The 19,628-nt window shown below is 39.1% G+C and overlaps 1 protein-coding gene across 1 annotated transcript in view; it reads left to right on the top strand.

The window, feature by feature from the left end:
- The window catches only part of aga (aspartylglucosaminidase), a 223,773-nt gene that overhangs the window by 164,973 nt on the left and 39,172 nt on the right, over positions 1 to 19,628 (top strand). The window contains exon 8 of the mRNA XM_028802138.1: positions 6,291 to 6,424. Within this exon, the coding sequence (XP_028657971.1) occupies positions 6,291 to 6,424 (134 nt within the window). The remainder of the gene's footprint in view (positions 1 to 6,290; positions 6,425 to 19,628) is intronic.

Here is a 19,628-nt window from a genome sequence, read left to right as displayed (position 1 = left end):
TTTAGAGGTTTCTTCAGTCTCTTTGTTGCATATCAAACAGCACGTCTACAGTTCTGAAGGCAAAATCATCTATGAAGTCATCACATGACAGCTTTAGTACAAGGTCTAAGTGTATGCTGATCATTTCCAAGCACTTATACGTTCTTGTGTTCTTAGTATGTACCAGTTTTGCACATTGTTCAGAAGTTATAGAGATCCCATAGGTTGGTGGGATGGTTCCTCTGGACAACAGCTTTTAAACAATGCCATAGATTCCAGTGAGAAAGATCAGGGCTTTGACTTGGCCATTCCAAAAATTTCACCTTTTTGTTTTTAAGTCATTCCAGAGATGTTTTGGCCATACACTTAGTGCCATTGTCATGGTGAAAATTGAATTTTCTCCTAAGCCATGGGTTCATACCAGACTGAAACAAGTTTTCCTGCAATATTGTGATATATTTGTGTCCATCCATTGTCCCTTCAGCTCTGACAAGATTCCCAGTCCCCGTACATGATAGCATCCCCATTGCATGTTGCTGCCACCACCATAATTCGCTTTAGGTATGGTGTTTCTTGAGCCATGGGTAGTGTTAGTTATACGCCACACATAACTCTTTGAAGTCTGGCCAAAAACATCTGTTTTGATTTCATCTAACCATAAAACCTTCTCAAACACATCTCATCTTTTAGATAGATAGATAGATACTTTATTAATCCCAAGGGGAAATTCACATACTCCAGCAGCAGCATACTGATACAAAAAAACAATATTAAATTAAAGAGTAATAAAAATGCAGGTAAAAACAGACAAAAATTTGAATAATGTTAATAATGAATAATGTTAATGTTTATCCCTCCCCGGGTGCAATTGAAGAGTCGCATAGTTTGGGGGGAGGAACGATCTCCTCAGTCTGTCAGTGGAGCAGGACAGTGACAGCAGTCTGACGCTGAAGCTGCTCCTCTGTCTAGAGATGACACTGTTTAGTGGATGCAGTGGATTCTCCATAATTGATAGGATCCTGCTGAGCGCCCGTCGCTCTGCCACAGATGTCAAACTGTCCAGCTCCATGCCTACAATAGACCCTGCTTTCCTCACCAGTTTGTCCAGGCGTGAGGCGTCCTTTTTCTTAATGCTGCCTCCCCAGCACACCACCGCATAGAAAAGGGCGCTCGCCACAACCGTCTGATAGAACATCTGCAGCATCTTATTGCAGATGTTGAAGGACGCCAGTCTTCTAAGGAAGTATAGCCGGCTCTGTTCTCTCTTGCACAGAGAATCAGTATTGGCAGTCCAGTCCAATTTATCATCCAGCAGCACTCCCAGGTATTTATAGGTCTGTACCCTCTGCACACAGTCACGTCTGATAATCACGGGGTCCAGGAGGGGCCTGGGCCTCCTAAAATCCACCACCAGCTCTTTGGTTTTGTTGGTGTTCAGGTATAGGTGGTTTGAGTTGCACCATTTAACAAAGTCCTTGATGAGATTCCTATACTCCTCCTCCTGCCCACTCCTGATGCAGCCCACGATAGCAGTGTCATCAACGAACTTTTGCATGTGGCAGGACTCCGAGTTGTATTGGAAGTCCGATATATATAGGCTGAACCAGACCGGAGAAAGTACAGTCCCCTGCGGTGCTCCTGTGTTGCTGACCACAATGTCAGACCTGCAGTTTCCAAGACGCACATACTGAGGTCTGTTTGTAAAATAGTCCACAATCCATGCCACTAGGTATGAATCTACTCCCATCTCTGCCAGATTGTCCCTAAGGAGCAGAGGTTGGATGGTGTTGAAGGCGCTAGAGAAGTCTAGAAACATAATTCTTACAGCAGCACTGCCTCTGTCTAAGTGGGAGAGTGATCGGTGTAGCATATAGATGATGGCATCCTCCGCTCCCACCTTCTCCTGGTATGCGAACTGCAGAGGGTCGAGGGCTTGGCGGACCTGTGGCCTCAGGTGGTGAAGCAGCAACCACTCCATGGTCTTCATCACATGTGACGTCAGGGCGACAGGCTGGAAGTCATTCAGCTCACTAGGATGTGATACCTTTGGGACTGGGGTGATGCAAGATGTTTTCCAAAGCCTTCGGGACTCTCCCCTGTTCCAGGCTCAGGTTGTAGAGGACTCCCCAGCTCCAACACACAGGTTTTCAGCAGTCATGGCGATACTCCATCTGGACCCGCTGCTTTGCTGGCACGAAGTCTCCTCAGTTCTCTGCTCACCTGCACTGCTGTAATTGTGGGTGGGGATGTCTTTCCTATGCTGGTATCAGCAGAAGGATGGGTGGAGGGGAGGGTGCAGTACTCCGAGGTGAGAGTGGGTTAGGGTGGTCAAACCTGTTAAAAAAAGTTGTTCATCTGGTTTGCTCTCTCCACATCTCTCTTGATGGGGGCACCCCGCTTCTTGCTGCAGCCAGTGATGATCTTCATCCCATCCCACATTTCCTTCATGCTGTTATTGTGCAACGTCTGCTCCAGCTTTCTCCTGTACTGCTCCTTCGCCACCCTGAGCTCCTTCGCCACCCTGAGCTGGATTCGGAGTTCCTTCTGCACGCGCTTGAGCTCATGCTGATCACCGCCTTTAAAAGCCCTTTTCTTCTGGTTCAAAAGACCCTTGATGTCACTTGTAATCCATGGCTTGCTGTTAGCATAGCAGCGTACTGTTCTTACTGGAACTGCAATGTCCATACAGAAGTTGATGTAGTCAGTAATGCAGTCAACAACCTCCTCAATGTTCTCACTATAAGATCCCTGCAGGATATCCCAGTCTGTAGCTCCAAAGCAGTCACTCAGAGCCTGCTGTGCCTCAGGGGACCACTTCCTGAATGAGTGTGTGGTTGTAGGTAGCTCCCTCACTCTTGGTTTGTAGTGAGGCTGAAGCAGGACCAGGTTATGATCTGCTTTCTAAGCGCAGGCAGCGGGGTGGCACTGTATGCGTCTTTAACGTGCATACAGTAAGTCAATAGTCTTATTTCCCGGGTGTTACAATCCACATACTGGGAGAAGGTAGGTAATGTTTTGTCCAGCGTCACATGGTTAAAGTCTCCAGAGATTAGCACAAGCGCCTCGGGTTGCTGTGTTTGTAATTTAGCAACAGCGGCGTGGATGATGTCACACGCTATCTCCACGTCCGCCCGAGGAGGGATGTATACAATAACAACAATGATGTGTCCAAACTCTTTGGGCAAGTAATAGGGATGCAGACTTACGGCCAACAGTTCGATGTCCCTGCAGCAAGTGGAGATTTTAACGTTAACATGTCCAGAGTTGCACCATCTTGTATTGACTTAGAGTGCAAGTCCTCCTCCTTTCTGCTTCCCGCAGGTACTTGCGTCTCTGTCCGCTCTAACTGTGCTAAACCCGGGTAGCTACAGTTAGCTATATGTAGTTAGCTATATGTCCATCATATTGTTGTAACACAGTTAAGGACACAAGCTATTGCCATACTTTTTTTAAAAAAATGCTGATGGTGGGGTGATAGTAAATTAAGATACTGTTTATTCTGAGGCAACAGGGGCCTCGTATAAATCTTTGCTTAAATTCCATACTAAAATTTTCCTTACGTTTGAAAGGCAAAAGTAGCACAAAAAACTGGCAAGCTGCTTTATAAATCTCAAATCAACTTAAAATGATGTCCGTGCTCCCATGCTTTAAGCCACTCTCCATCACCTCCCATCAGTAACTGTGTATGTCTTATAACATGACTTTTATAAATATTTATTATTTAGTCACCATATAAATTTGATCATGTTCATGGGTAACACCTTTACTTTAATCCATAAGAGAATGCAGAAAGTAAAACTTCAGAAAAGGGGAACTTTGGGTATTACTGACTTAAGTAAAGAATGGTAAGACATTCTTTTTTTCCATTCTCTCTGCAGGAGTCACAAATAAAAGAAGAAAAAAAAAACGAGTTGGAGCAAATGACAGTAGTGGAGAGAGAAATAGCAATGTGCTGTTATGCATTGCACAGACCACTGCCAGTAAACAGCATGAATTGACACAACCTGTTATATCCAGCAGAGAGTGCCAGCTCCCTGGGAATGAGTTATTTTGTGATTGCAGTGTGTTACATAACCTGAACCTATATAGATATGATATTAAAAAGGCGATGCCCCTCCCTTAGTGATACAGCGGTAATAAATCACATAGGAGAAATAACTTTGTTTAATGATGGCTTACGCTGCATAACAGACGAAGGAAGCTAATGACAAGAACCCAGTTTGGGAGTGGGCGCCCAATGTGTAGAGTCTGTTTACATTCAACATACAACATCAAAATTATTATTGCATTGATGTCCTGAGGAACAGGGTTTAGATCATCCATGCACTCATCTTGGCCTGTCTCGGGTGGCAAAGGCAGTCCATGTTTCTTCGCTATGTGGTGCAATACAACACAAGCCATCAGAATGCAGCAAACTTTTGTGAGGATTTGCAGCAGTATACAACTTGATGTGTCCTAACACCACCATCTACCTTTTAATGAGCAAATGGTCTCTTCTATCACTGATTGTAGGCATGAGTGCCTTTCATTATATCTCTTGTGTTGTTGCCATTATCAGCTGAAAGATTATGCAAATTGTTTGTAATGTAGTAAACTTAATTGCAATCATATCAGTTAGACTTCTTACCAAGAAGACAGCCATCACACACAACATGACCCCTAAAGTCTGCTTCCCACACTTCTTCTTCTTTCGGCTGCTCCAGTTAGGGGTTGCCACAGCGGATCATCTTCTGCCATATCTTTCTGTCCTGTACGTCTTGTTCTGTTACACACATCACCTGCATGTCCTCTCTCACCACATCCATAAACCTTCTCTTAGGCCTTCCTCTTTTTCTCTTGCCTGGCAGCTCTATCCTTAGCATCCTTCTCCCAATATACTCATCATCTCTCCTCTGCACATGTCCAAACCAACGCAATCTCACCTCTCTGACTTTGTCTCCAACTTGAGCTGAACCTCTAATGTCCTCATTTCTAATCCTATCCATCCTCGTCACACCCAATGCAAATCTTAGCATCTTTAACTCTGCAATTCTCACACTACTGTTTGATAAAATAAATGTATCTTAGGTTCAGCAGGGCCACCTCCCAAAAATATTAGTAAGGTACATCTGAGTATCACATATTAGTTGTATATTAATTGAATGAAAGTGCTGTTTGCAAAAGCAAATTAATTCATGTGTACAGTCAATTGCACCAATATTACACACTGCTTACATTAGCCAAAGTCAACATTTGCTGCAAATTGCCTTTTGACCCCGACCTGTTCTCCCTGACCATAAGGCAGTTGCATGTTTCCATCTCGGTAGCATCTTAATTATACTTTCCCATACAGATGGCATGACATTGCTCAGTGATGACTGTGAGATTTCTGACAAGTCAGTCAGTCACTCTGAAAAGTGCCCATCTCCAAATACCCTTCAGTGGTTAAAATCTGTAACAAAACAGAGATTGCGTGCATTCTGCCTGATGGTCAGTATAATGTAGGCTCCAACTCGGAGCACAACTCCCAAGAGGATTGCTCTAAGAAGGCTAAATCCAGTTATTATCATGAGCCAAAAAAGCATTGTGATCCCTGAAAATGTACTCCTTGCATAGCCTCCCATTATCAAAATGGATAGGCTACACACTAAGGTAGTTAACATTAAGAGCATGGATTAGGCATTATTACCAACACTGAAGAGAGCTGTATTGCAAGAACATGTCATTTAACGGTGATATAATTAGTTCAAGAACATTGGAATTTGACTGACGCATCAGAATTTTTGTTTGCTTCATTGTCCTGCCTCCTAGAGTCACTAAAATGCCAACACCAAAAAAGGTTTGACAAAATGGTTGAAATTTACCAAGTTCATGTTTTATAAATCTTGACTAATGCATAAGAAATGGCTTACACAACGTTCTGACAATACTGTATCCATGTTTTTCACACAAGGTCCAGATCTTTTTTATCTAACAGTCTGAATCTTTTATTGGATTGATTTCTCTCTTTTTTTAAATAAAGTTTACCTTATTTGTTTTTTTTTCTCTTTGAATCGTCAAGAGAAAGTACAGTACAGTATATGTGCTTGTGTGTAGATATAAAATACTGTGTATGTTTACGTATTATTTTTTGTTCAAGTATTATGAACATGGGTCTGTGTAAGTTGTCTGGGCTTTTATTTGAGAGGAGCACTATGTAATGATAAATGGAATTAAATTAAACACTTGGATTTTCTGTATGCTATACAGCCACCTAAGAACATTTGATATCTAAATTTTAGTATTCTTCTAACTATATTTATATCAAAATGTTGCTGTTTTTTTCCCTTTAGCTATCAAGCAGTGGAGTATATGAGGACAGGGATGGATCCATCTCTTGCTTGTGGAAAAGTGATCAGCAGAATCAAGAAATACTTTCCCAGTTTCTTCGGAGCCATTATATGTGCTAATTCAACTGGAAGTTATGGTGAGAAATTTGTAATAATGAGAACCTTTTCCTGATTAAGCATTTTTATTTGAATGTTACATTTCTAATATAATATAGAAAAACTTCTTAGTAAATCAGGGATGAGTCTCCTGAAATCAATGAATCTTAGAGGCTAACAAGCAACTTTTCGATGGACGTACTGTATGTAATGTAATGTTTTCATGGGTTTCCTAAAACACCTCTTAATCAGCCACTTTACAAGTGTTGTGAGAACTCAGTCTTTCTATTACTGTGAGGTGAACTAGACCAAGAGGTGCCTTACACTGCAAAAATTGTGGTTGAAACCAGACAGACAAAGGAATCTAGATACTAAAACCAGAAGGCAAAGCAAAAATTAGTTTCAAGGGCAAAAGTTCAAAAACCTGACTCTAGGGCTGACTTGAATTGCAGACTAACTAATAATAAATAAATCAGAAATTTTTAGTGTGTTTCCACCAAAAGATAGCAAGAGAAGTGAATGCTGCCATATGTACAGTATATGGTCATGATGTCCCATTATGTCACAAGCTTAACTGAGTTGGTCACATAAAAACTACTTGATGTATCACAATAAATACTGAAAACAAGACATTAAAAAAATTTCAAATAAAATCAAAACAAAAAACAAATCATGAAAATAAAATCCTTCACCAAAAAAATCATAGTTAAATTAAAATTATATGTGTAACAAACCCAGAATATGCTACACTGAAGTATATACAGAAGCAGAAAGTACTACTTTTCTAACCCCTGAAGTTACCTAAAAAAAGCATCATAAAAGTTGGCTGAAAAATGATGACTCAACAGTAGCTTAATTATAATGTCTATTTTTGGTCCTTGGGTACATTGAAATAAGAATGTGAATGAAGTAAAATAAATAAATAAATTAATAACCAAACAAGAAAAATATATAAATATGACATAAATCAGACTCCTATTGTTTCTAAGACAAGCACTAAAGAAATGACAAATTGTCAAAGAAACCCACACTTTTCTAAAGAAGAGTGTGTCCTTTGAAATAACAACATAATATTGTCAACCTTTTCAATAGGAAAGAAAAACAAAAGTGGGACGAGGCAGTGAAGAGAATGAGTGCCTCCACATCACAACTTTACTTTCTTTCAGTCATAATGGAACCACTTGTGCAGCATGGTGGCAATTTGTAAAATGTTTGTGTTAATTGTTTACAGCAATGTAATGCAGCATTTTTACATTCAGCCAGCAAAGCAAGAATAAGGTAAAAGTCTGATGCCACCTGGTAATTTATAAGGACAGCAGAAAGGTTATATTCCATATGCTTCAATTATGTTAATATCTATTGCCTGAATTTCAGTGTGCTACAGATTTGATGATATGCTCTATTGCTGTTCATCAACCAGCATTATGGAATTAGTTACAGATGTCAATAACAACAACAACAACATTTATTTATATAGCACATTTTCATACAAAAAGTAGCTCAAAGTGCTTTACATAATGAAGAAAAGAAAAATAAAAGACAAAATACAAAATTAAAATAAGATAACATTAGTTAACATAGAAAAGGAGTAAGGTCCGATTGGCCAGGGTGGACAGAAAAAACAAAAAAAAAACTCCAGATGGCTGGAGAAAAAAATAAAATCTGTAGGGGTTCCAGGCCACGAGACCGCCCAGTCCCCCCTGGGCATTCTACCTAACATAAATGAAAATAGTCCTCTTTGTAGTTAGGCATACACAAAGAGGATATCTGCTATCACTCATTAGTCATTCACCAAAAAACTCTTTGTTTCTTGCCTTCTGACATAATGCTGAATTGACCTGGAGATGAAAGTGTCATTGGTACTCCAAGGCCACTTTTCTAAAGTACCATATAAAGGTACTTGTAAATTGCAAATCAGTGCAGAGATCCTTCACAGTAGGTATTTACTACAACCTAAATATTTAATTTAAACAATGTGTGAGGCTTGGGTTTAAGACGTGGTTACAGGATGCATAGACACAGAATTCAGTGGATATTTTACTCAGAAGAGGTTCTTTATGGCAGCCTTACTGTCTCGCTAGAAACCTTGCCAACCCCCTGAACCTACCCTTTTAAAGAACATAGAAATATTACCATCTCATACATATGTCATTTTAACAGTAGGAATCATTTTTAAATTAACTTAATGTATATCTATAAAATATAACCATACATTCACATTAATGCATTTCATCATGAATATTGTGTTATCTCAGGTATGAATCTTATTATTTTAAATGTTCAGAGAACTGTCATGGTGTGAATTCAGTACTATGCCTGACGACTACCATGGTTGATTTAAGAGGAGTCCAGTCTTAAGAAGCCCTTAGTGATTAATGAGTAAGTTTGGCAGTATGTAAATTAATGAAGATTTACTGTGCAACTTTAGCTATGATGGATTTTGAGAAGCCCTCATAAATTAACAATTGATTTTAAGGTTAACATTCCAAAAATATCAAGGACATACACTAATAGAATATCACTTTCATTGTATTCCTAGCATTCCTTCTAAAACTAGATAAGAATTTTTTCTGGTCCAGTTAAGAAGAAAAAATAGTAATTTATTTTTTGTGTCCCATTTATGTTTCAGTAAAATAGGTGAAAATTATTAACCACCAACAACTGGAATTTTTTTCTCAAAGTTAAAAGTATTCTTATGCTCAGAAAGCTGGAAATAATTTAAGTTCTAATTTTAATTCACCACATTTGTGGCATATAATGGTATGACTTTACAGTATTCTAGACTTGAGTGACTTAGTACTAAATATTGCTGTGATAACTGCATTATTAGCTCATGTAGTTATCAGTTTAGTTGTACTAATCTCTTTTAATTTCTTAACATAATGGACATGCTAGCATGCACTGAAAGCTGTCTTCAATTGTATTACTGAGAGTGAAACTACAAATTCAAGTTACCGAAACAAGTGATCGCTGCACATTTTTGAATCATGCATTTAAAAACTAAATGTAGCAATTTTATGTGATCAAATTATGATTAATTAAAGGTAAAGCTAGCAAGGAATGACATTGTTTTATTCAGTCAAAAAGCAGCAGTGAGTTTCACTGAGATGAGATTTATATTCTTAATGTTCTACACAAATGTTAAACACTAACACATTTCTAATATTAAGCACTTTTGAAGTAAAATAATGATAATACATTTTATTTATCTAACACCTTTCCCATGCTCAAGGAGCTTCACAGAGTCTCCTAAAAAACAGCAGCAATACATAACATTGGATATAGATGTTTCCTGAACAGAACATTAAAACAGATACATGGTATACAAAGGCATTAAACAGAATAAAAGACAATAAACCAGAGTAAAATACTAAATTCAGTACTAAAAGAAAGCATAGCAAATAACATCATTTGTGATATAACACATACACAAATTTTACTGAGCATCTGGACAGAGAGGAAGACTGAAAGAGGAGGCACAGTGTCAGGTTACATTAAAAGCGTTCCTGAACGGATGAATTTTAGGGGTCTTTCCAAAGTCTGGGTGCTATACAGATAAAGGCTCTGTCACCCATAGAGTGCTGGATAGTATGGGGCACAAGATTGCCAGAATCAGATGATCTTATTGAGGGAACGGGACCATAGTGATGGAGAAGGTCACTGATTTAATCAGGTGCAAGGCCATTTAAAGCTTTGTAGGTTATTAATAAAATTTATATTTATTTCTATAAGACACAGGAAGTCAGTGGAGGTGAAGCAGGATGGGTGTTATGTGCTCGCTGTTGCTGGTCTGTGTTAGGATTGTTGCAGCAGTTTTGAATCAGCTGGAGCTGTGATATAAGATCAGAAGTGGTACTTGCCATAGAGAGTTACAATAATTGGGATGTGATAAAAGCATGGACAAGTTTCTCAGCTTTAGAAAAGGAGAGGAATGAGCGAACATGGGATATGTTAACGGAGGGGAAAGTAGGAAAGTTTCTTAATGTGGTTTATGTGAGCGGAATAAGAAAGGGAGGAATCAAAATGACAAGATTCCTTGCATTAGAAGAAGGCCTGATGAGATCATCATCAAGAGTGATTGAGAAGGAGCTTATTTTTTGAAGTTGCGCTTTAGTGCTAATTTGTAGGAGTTTGGTTTAGTTGCAAGCTCCATCCATGTTTTAATTTCACTGAGGAAAGTTGTGAGCTGAGAAAGCCCTGAAGAAGTTTCACTTTTAACATTGAAATGCAATTGAGTATCATCTGCATAAAAATGATAACCCAGTCCATAGCTACGAATGATATAGCCAAGGAGAAGCATATAGATACAGAAGAGCAGAGGGCCAAGGACAGAGCCCTGAGGAACTCCTTGTGTGACTGGCACTGAGGTGGATCTGCTGTTGCCAAGACTAACAAATTCTTGCCTGTCAGACAGATAGGACTTAAACCACTGCAGGGCAGTGTGAGAGATACTAGTGCCAGATATGGTCTTCATTTTGGACAGTAGAATGTTGTCTGACAGTGTCAAATGCTGCAGTAAAGTGTAACAAAATGAATATACTGGTCCAGAGTCTGCTGCCATAAGCAAATCATTAATTACCTGAAGCAGAGCAGTTTCACAGCTGTATTGTGCCCTGAAACCAGACTGAAATGGTTCCATCAAATTATTAGAAGTTAATAATTGGTGAGTTGGGAGGCTACAACATGCTCAAGAACTTTTGACAGAAAAGGTTAAGGTGAGAAACAGGGCAAAAATTGTTAGGATTGCCAGCATCAAGACCAGACGTTTTTAACATTGGGGTTACAGAAGTGATTTTAAAAGTAGCTGGCACAAAGCCAGTGTCAAGGGATGTATTTATTATTGTCATAACAGGATTTAAGAAGTGTGGTGTGAATGGGGTCCAGTACCCAGGTAGTTGTCCTCATCTTACAAAGCAGGTCATTAACAAATGCAGATGTGACTGGTAAAAATTTAGAAAAAGAGCTAGATGGAGTGGGAAGACAGGGAAAGATATAAATGGATGATGGATTTATGTTGGTTGAATTATTAAGATCTTTAATTTTATTCCATTAAAAGTGGAGGAATTTTTTTTACAGATTTCGGTAGAGGAGGTAATTCAGCCAGATGCAAGTTGAAGTAGTTTATTAACTACAGAGAACAAAATCCTTGGGTTATCATGGCCACTTTCTGTTATTCTTACATAATGTGTGTTCTTGGCTGCAGTTAGTGCATCCCAGTAAGCCCTTTGATGGTCAGACAAAGCATCGATGTGCACGGTGTGGCCAGTCTTGCGTGACATTCTCTCAAGGTGTCAACCACTTGCTTTCATAGACTGTAACTCTGAATTGTACCATGGAGCTGAGTGCTTAAAGGAAACAGGACAGGATTTGATTTCGTTATTAGCTTAAGAGACAAGACACTCAAAAGCAGTCAATTGGGATTCTTTTGATGTTTAGTTCAGTTCTAACAATTACTGCAATTCTTTCTCCTTGTCTGGAGCTATGAGACTCTGCAAAGTGAATGTATCTGGATGGTGTTGCCTCCGTGAGAGATGTCAAATCGTTTGGTTTTTCCCAGATTTCTGTTAGGCAAAGCATATCAAGGTTGGAGTCCCGTAATGAATTCTGATAGCACCAGCGCTTGCCATTAAGAGATTTTAAGTTAAACAATGCAATATTAGCTGACAAGTGGACAGTGACATTGTGGACAGATTAATGATCAGAGTTTATTTTAACAAATTGCAAATTTGGCACACTAACACTCCTATTTCCAAAGCCATGAACAGGATGGCATGTAAAAATTTCTGGCGCCACACAATACCAGTGTCTTTTAGGACATTCCAGTCTGACCATTTGCTCTAGATAAACTGTTTAATAAGAAGGAGTTTGTCACAAGAGTATTTTAGCATAGTACAGAGCAATACTTACCTGATAGTAGCAAAGAAGCAGCACAGCAGAAAAGATGAGACGGGCAGGGTGGTGTGGTAGAGATGAGCGGCACTAACAAGCAGCAGAAGCATAGTAGGTAATATTACAAGATGCACAAGAAGATACCAGAATTCGGAAGTTCCAATGTACAGTCACATATATATAATGCTGGGTATTACAGGCATGATCTCCCCAGAGCCATAAGCCAGGTGGGTGTAAAATCAGATGATTTCTCAGTCATTAAGCACATATAGAAGTAGTCAAGAGCAATCCAGTATATCCAATATTATCAAGAAGACAGAACATCCCTGGCTCCTAGATTGCCACAGTGTAAAGAAATGTACATTAGACGACAGAACATCCCCGGCTCCTAGATTGCCACAGTGTAAAGAAATGTACATTAGATATTAGATTCAGTTGTCCTCTAAGGCTGCAAACCCAGTCAAGGCAAAGACCATAAAGACAAACTCCATAAGGTCTATAAAAATAAATCCAAATCAGTGCAGTTCGAGTCAGATGCCTCAATGAACTATCTATACCATAAAATAGCGAAAGAAGTGTAAGAAGTGCAAATTTAACGAGAATTTTATCAAAAAAGTGTTAATAACAGGAAGGAGCAGCAGCAACATGCGTGCACCTCCAAATAACTGTAAAAGCAGATGAATACAATAAGTCCCCTACATACGAACTTTCAAGTTACGAACTTTCAAAGATGCAAACATGCATGTCCAATAAATTGAAAATTACTTAAATAAGTGAAAAATTTAAAATTGTACCATAAATTCAAATTTTATGACAGCGCGTAAGTTAGCTTGCATGTCTTCCTCTAGGCGGAGCGCAAACCCACACTATTATTGCTTACCTTATCAGTCACATACGTTGAGTTAGTATGCTTTATTTCAAGTCCAAGAGGTACGTGATAAAGCATAAAAGCAGCGGTGATGTAATGCTAGAAGCGCCAGGTGATAACAATGGAAACAAAAGTGAAAATAATTGAGAGATTAGATCAAGGCGGAAAAATGGTTGATGTCGTTCGTTTGTATAACATGAACCATCCAACCATCAGCACAATTCTAAAGAAAAAGAACACGATTATGGAACATATAGTATCTGTGCTACGTATGCCAGCTCGTTAGTTGTAAGCGACTCTAGCAAGGTCAGCTGACTAAAAAATAAAAAAAAGAACTTGTTTGTTGTTAAAATGCACTTGAAATCAATGTACAAATACTGTAACTAAATAATATGTGGGTCACAGTCTTTCACAAGAGAGAAGGTGGTGAGTCCAGATTTCTAAAAAAAAAAAAAAAAAACATGTTTTATTGTCATCTCAAAATTATCCAAATGGGAGCTGTCTCTTCAGCACTCTCAGAAACCCTAGCATGCACGCAGTGATGCTGTCATCATCTTGCAATCTCTCCCTTCTCAGATTAAAAGAGTAGACAGACTTCATACACAAGTGAGAAAACAGCAAGTGAACGCATGCCCAAATCAGCGGCTGGTTTTAAATGTTCATCGCATCAACCAACGTGCAAAGGACGCAGATCAGCCAAGGATCAAATGGAGGAAGCTGATAAAGGAAGACTGTGACGTGAAGCTCAGGGAGTAGGTAAGACAGGCACTGGGTGGCAGTGAAGAGTTACCAGATAGCTGGGTAACTACAGCAGATGTGATAAGGGAAGATAGTAACGAGGGTGTTTGGAGTAACATCTGGACAGAGGAAGGAGGACAAAGAAACATGGTGGTGGAATGGGGAAGTACAGCAGAGTATACAGAGGACGAGGTTGGCGAAGAAGAAGTGGGATAGTCAGAGAGATGAAGAAAGTAGACAGGAGTACAAGGACATAAAGCGTAAGGTGAAAAGAGAGGTGGTTAAAAATTAGTTATATGAGAAGTTGAACACTAAGGAGGGAGAAAAGGACCAGTACCAAAAGGCTGGACAGGGGGATCAAGCTGGGAAAGATGAGCAGCAGGTTAGGGCGATAAATGATAATGATGGAAACTTACTCGCAAGCGAGGAGAGTTTGGAAAGAGTACTTTGAGAGGCTGATGAATGAAGAGAATGAGAGAGAGAGAAAGTTGGTTGATGTTGAGATAGTGAATCAGGAAGTGCAGTGGATTAGCATGGAGAGAGTAAGGATAGCTATGAAGAATGTAAAGGCTGTTGGTCAAAATAACATACCTGTGGAAGCATGGATGTGTTTTAGAGAGATGAAATTAGAGTTTTTAACGAGATTGTTTAATGCAATCTTGGAAAGTGAGAGGATGCCTCAGGAGTGGAGAAGAAGTGTACTGGTACCAATTTTTAAGAATAAGGGTGATGTGCAGAACTGTAGTAACTACAGTGGGATAAAATTGATCTGCCACAGCAAGAAGTTCTAAGAAAGAGTAGTGGAAGTTAGGTTTAAGAAGGGAGGTGATTATTAGTAAGCAGCAGTATGGTTTCATGCTGGGAAAGAGCACTACAGATACAATGTTGGCTCTGAGGGTGTTGATGGAGAAGTATAGAGAAGGCCAAAAGGAGTTGTATTGTGTCTTTGTGGACCTAGGGAAAGCATATGAAAGGGTGTGTAGAGAAGAATTTTAGAATTATATGAGGAAGTCAGGAGTGGCAGAGAAGTGTGTAAGAGTGGTACAGGATATTTACAAGGGACGTGCGACAGTGGTGAGGTCTGCAGTAGGAGTGACAAATGCATTTAAGGTGGAGGTGGGATTACATCAGGGGATCAGCTCTGAGCCCTTTCTTATTTGCAATGGATGATGGACAGGTTGACAAAGGAGATTAGACTGGTATTCCCGTGGACTATAATGTTTGTGGATGACATTGTGAACTGTAAAGAGAATGGGGAGTAAGTTGAGGAGACCCTGGAGAGGTGAGGAGTGAAGGTCAATAGGACCCAAACAGGATTCATGTGTGTGAATGAGAGGGAAGTCAGAGTAATGGTGAAGATGCAAGGAGTAGATCTGGCAAAGGTGGATGAGTTTAAATAATTGGGATCAACAGTACAGAGTAATGGGGAGTGTGGAAGAAAGGTGAAGAAGAGACCGTAGGCAGGGTGGAGTGGGTGGAGAAGAGTGCCATTAGTGATTTGTGACAGACAGGTACCAACAAAGGATGGTCTACAAGACAGTACTAAGACCAGTTATGTTACATGGACTGGAGACGGTAGCACTGACAAAAAGACAGGAGACAGAGCCAGAGGTGGCAGAGTTAAAGCTGTTAAGATTTGCACTGGGTGTGACGAGGATGGACAGAATTAGGAACGAGTACATTACAGGGTTAGCTCAGGTTGGACAGTTTGGAGACAAAGCTAGAAAGGCGAGATTGCATTGGGATGGAGCTATGAGGCAAAAAGAAAAGAGGAAGGCCTAAGAGGAGGTTTATAGATGTAGTGAGAGAGGACATGCAGGCAGTGGATGTGACGGAGCAAGATGCAGAGGACAGGAAGATATGAAACAAGATGATCCACTGTCATGACCCCTAACGGGAGCAGCCTAAAGAAGAAGAAAGAAAGAAGGCGGCAAAGAGAAAGTCACTGTTAAAAAATGCAGATGACATAGTTAAGCATGGTGGTGGCAGCATCATACTGTGAGGATGCTTCTATGCAGCAAGCCCTTGAATGTTTATTAGAGCAGAGGGTTAAAGAGGTTAGATGGTAAAATGAATGCAGCAAAATTCATGGAAATCCTGGAGGAAGGCCGGATGAAGTCCACAAAAAATCTGTGCCTTGGGTGATTTGTTTTCCAGCAAGACAATGACCCTAAGAACAGAAATGAAGCCACACAGGAGTGGATCAGAAACAGCAATGATAATATCCTGAAGTGGACGTGTCCATTTCCAGATCTCAATCATTTTCAGAATTTGCAACTGGATTTGAAGAAGTCTGTTCACTTGTGATTCACATTTAAAGCTTGTAGAGATTTATCTATATAGGCTCGGGGCTGTAATTGATGTCAAAGGTGCATTTACTAAATAGTAGCCTAAACGGGGTGAATACTTGTGCAATCAATTATTTTGTGTTTTATTTTTGTAATTATTTTAGATAATTTTGCAGAGATCTGTTTTCACTTTGACATTAAAGATTATTTTTTTCTGTTGATTAGTGTCAAAAAAGCCAAATTAAATCCACCGTTATTCAATGTTGTATAATAACTTTGTAAAAACTTACGAGGGGATGAATGCTTTTTGTGGGCACTGAATTATTGAATTTAGAGGACTTGCAAGTAGTGGTGTGTGTGGGTAGGGTTGACAAAAATAATTTTGCCTGAGCACATTTAAGTATATTTTTTAATATACCAGCAAGTTAGAGAATTGTACAGAAAATGTTCTGAAATTCAACTCATTATTTAAGACCAGTTCACAGTAAACACAGGTAATAAATATAGTGTGAACTTAATTTTTATGAACAGAGGTCTGTCAGCTGTAAATGTTCTTTCACTCCAATTAGTGCCAAAGTGCTTCATACCTCCACACTTATTTACAGTCATATGAAAAAGTTTGGGAACCCCTCTTAATTCTTTGGATTTTTGTTTATCATTGGCTGAGCTTTCAAAGTAGCAACTTCCTTTTAATATATGACATGCCTTATGGAAACAGTAGTATTTCAGCAGTGACATTAAGTTTATTTGATTAACGGAAAATATTCAATATGCATCATAACAAAATTAGACAGGTGCATAAATTTGGGCACCCCAACAGAGATATTACATCAATACTTAGTTGAGCCTACTTTTGCAAATATAACAGCCTCTAGATGCCTCCTATAACCTTTGATGAGTGTCTGGATTCTGGATGGAGGTATTTTTGACCTTTCTTCCATATAAAATCTCTCCAGTTCAGTTACTTTGATGACTGCCAAGCATGAACAGCCTGCTTTGTGACTGATGCTTGAATATTATCCTGAAGAATTTGTTGATATTGGGTTGAATTCACCCGACCTTCGAGTTTAACAAGGGCACCATTCCCTGAACTAGTCACACAGCTCCACAGCATGATGGAACCTCCACTAAATTTGACAGTAAGTAGCAGGTGTTTTTCTTGGAATGCGGTGTTCTTCTTCTGCCATGCAAAGCGCTTTTTGTTATGATCAAATAGCTCAATTTTTGTCTCATCAGTCCAAAGCACTTTGTTCCAAAATGAATCTGGCTTGTCTAAATGAGCGTTTGCATACAACAAGTGACTCTGTTTGTGGCGTGAGTGCAGAAAGGGCTTCTTTCTCATCACCCTGCCATATAGATGTTCTTTGTGCAAATTGCGCTGAATTGTAGAACGATGTACAGATACACCATCTGCAGCAAGATGTTCTTGCAGGTCTTTGGAGGTGATCTGTGGGTTGTCTGCAACCATTTTCACAATCCTGCGCATATGTACAGTATGTATGTATTTTTCTTGGCCTGTCAGACCTGGGTTTAACAGCAACTGTGTCTGTGGCCTTCCATTTCCTGATTACATTCCTTACAGTTGAAACTGACAGTTTAAACTTCTGAGATAGCTTTTTGTAGCCTTCCCCTAAGTCATGATACTGAATAATCTTTGTTTTCAGATCTTTTGAGAGTTGCTTTGAGGATCCCATGCTGTCACTCTTCAGAGGAGAGTCAAAGGGAAGCGCAACTTGCAATTGACCACCTTAAATACCTTTTCTCATGATTGGACACACCTGTCTATGAAGTTCAAGGCTTAACGAGCTAATCCAACCAATTTGGTGTTGCAAGTAATCAGTACTAAGCAGTTACATGCATTCAAATCAGCAAAATTACAAGGGTACCCACATTTTTGCACAGCCAGTTTTTCACATTTGATTTAATTTTATACAACTAAATACTGCTTCACTAAAAGTCTTTGTTCGGAAAACACCCCAGTACTCAGATGTTCCTAGGAAATGAAAGACATATCACTGTTATCTTTTTTGTTGAAAGTAGAGTAAATTATTATGCAGGCTGATAAGGGGTTCCCAAACTTTTTCATATGACTGTATGTGTTTAGACTTAAAGCAGCTGTGAGTTGACATTAAAATGCATTAGAAGTAAATAACAATATTAGAATGGTTGTTATTAGACTAATGAGAAAAGCCAAGTATAAACATATCAGTCTGTTCTAATTAAAAGTAATAATTAATTTTAGTTTAGTCTTTAGCTTTTAGTGCTAGGTTGCAGGTGATCGTGTATGTACCAGGTGTATTTTAAACTGCACAATTTCCTTTCCAGTATGTTTCAAAAGAGTTATTGCTTATTTCTTTTGTTATTATGCAGTGTTCTCCCCAGAAAGTTTTTCCATCTGGGTGGCATGAAAAAGTAGCCGGGTGGGGCGGGACGGGTTATTTGGTGGTGGGGAAAATTAAATGTGCACTATTTTTATTAGTTAATTATTATTAATTATTTTCCAGTGCTCAATATGACTTCCTTTTTTAAGATTTGACACTTGTGCCAAAATATTTTTATTACATTTAAGAAGTATCCAATTCAGGATCCTGCAACCCTAACAAAAATTTTAAATAACAATTGTTATGACATAAACCAAGAGGCATAAGTATTGTCACTGTCAGGAAGAAAAGTGAAAACAATGAAAAAATTATGGGAAACCTAATGAAGAAAAATTTTAAAATATTCTTCAAAGCCAACTTGCATATGCAGAAGGTGTCTTCAGTTAAATACTTATTCGTCTTTTCTTCCTAAAGGCCCAGTTGTCTGCAGCTTTCCCATAATCAAAGTCCCCAGGATCTGGGCCTCCAAGGAGATTAGCATGAGATTATTTAGCGTGCTTTGATTCATGCGATTTCTCAAACATGTCTTGATCCTTTCAAGGGCAGAAAACCCCCTTTCACATTCAGTTGTGCTCACTGGGATCACTAGCCCAATATGAGCTAGTTTGGCTAAATTTGGAAACAACTCTTTGAGCTCTGATGTCGTTGCCAATTTTAGTAAAATCTGTTTTGGACTGAAGTCTTTGTATGATTGACTTCTGATCATTTTTGACGCAACTGTCCATTCTTGCCTGCTACTTCCATATTTTAAAATTGGAGGGCTACCATTTTTGGAGTAATGATCGAAAAGAATTTCAGCAGACTCACTTGAATTGTGAGATTCTGCATTGAAAACTTTTGAAAAGCTGGAAATAATTGGCATGTCAGGGAATCTTGCATCTAGGTGCTTGACAGCTGTCTATAGGTATTTATCATATATTGCAGTTTTGAATGACATTACATCACTCTGTGTATAAACAATGTGGAGATCTGACCATTCTTCTGCCAGACAATGATGAAAGCTTTGAAAATATCTCCCAGGAGTGTCTGTCAACTCCATGATGGACAATTTTGTGGCGAGCAAAATTGGCTCAATTTCGGT

The sequence above is a fragment of the Erpetoichthys calabaricus genome, chromosome 5, assembly GCF_900747795.2.
Source record: "Erpetoichthys calabaricus chromosome 5, fErpCal1.3, whole genome shotgun sequence".
NCBI classification, from domain to species: Eukaryota; Metazoa; Chordata; class Cladistia; order Polypteriformes; family Polypteridae; genus Erpetoichthys; species Erpetoichthys calabaricus.
This window is presented reverse-complemented; position numbering and strand designations above follow the sequence as displayed.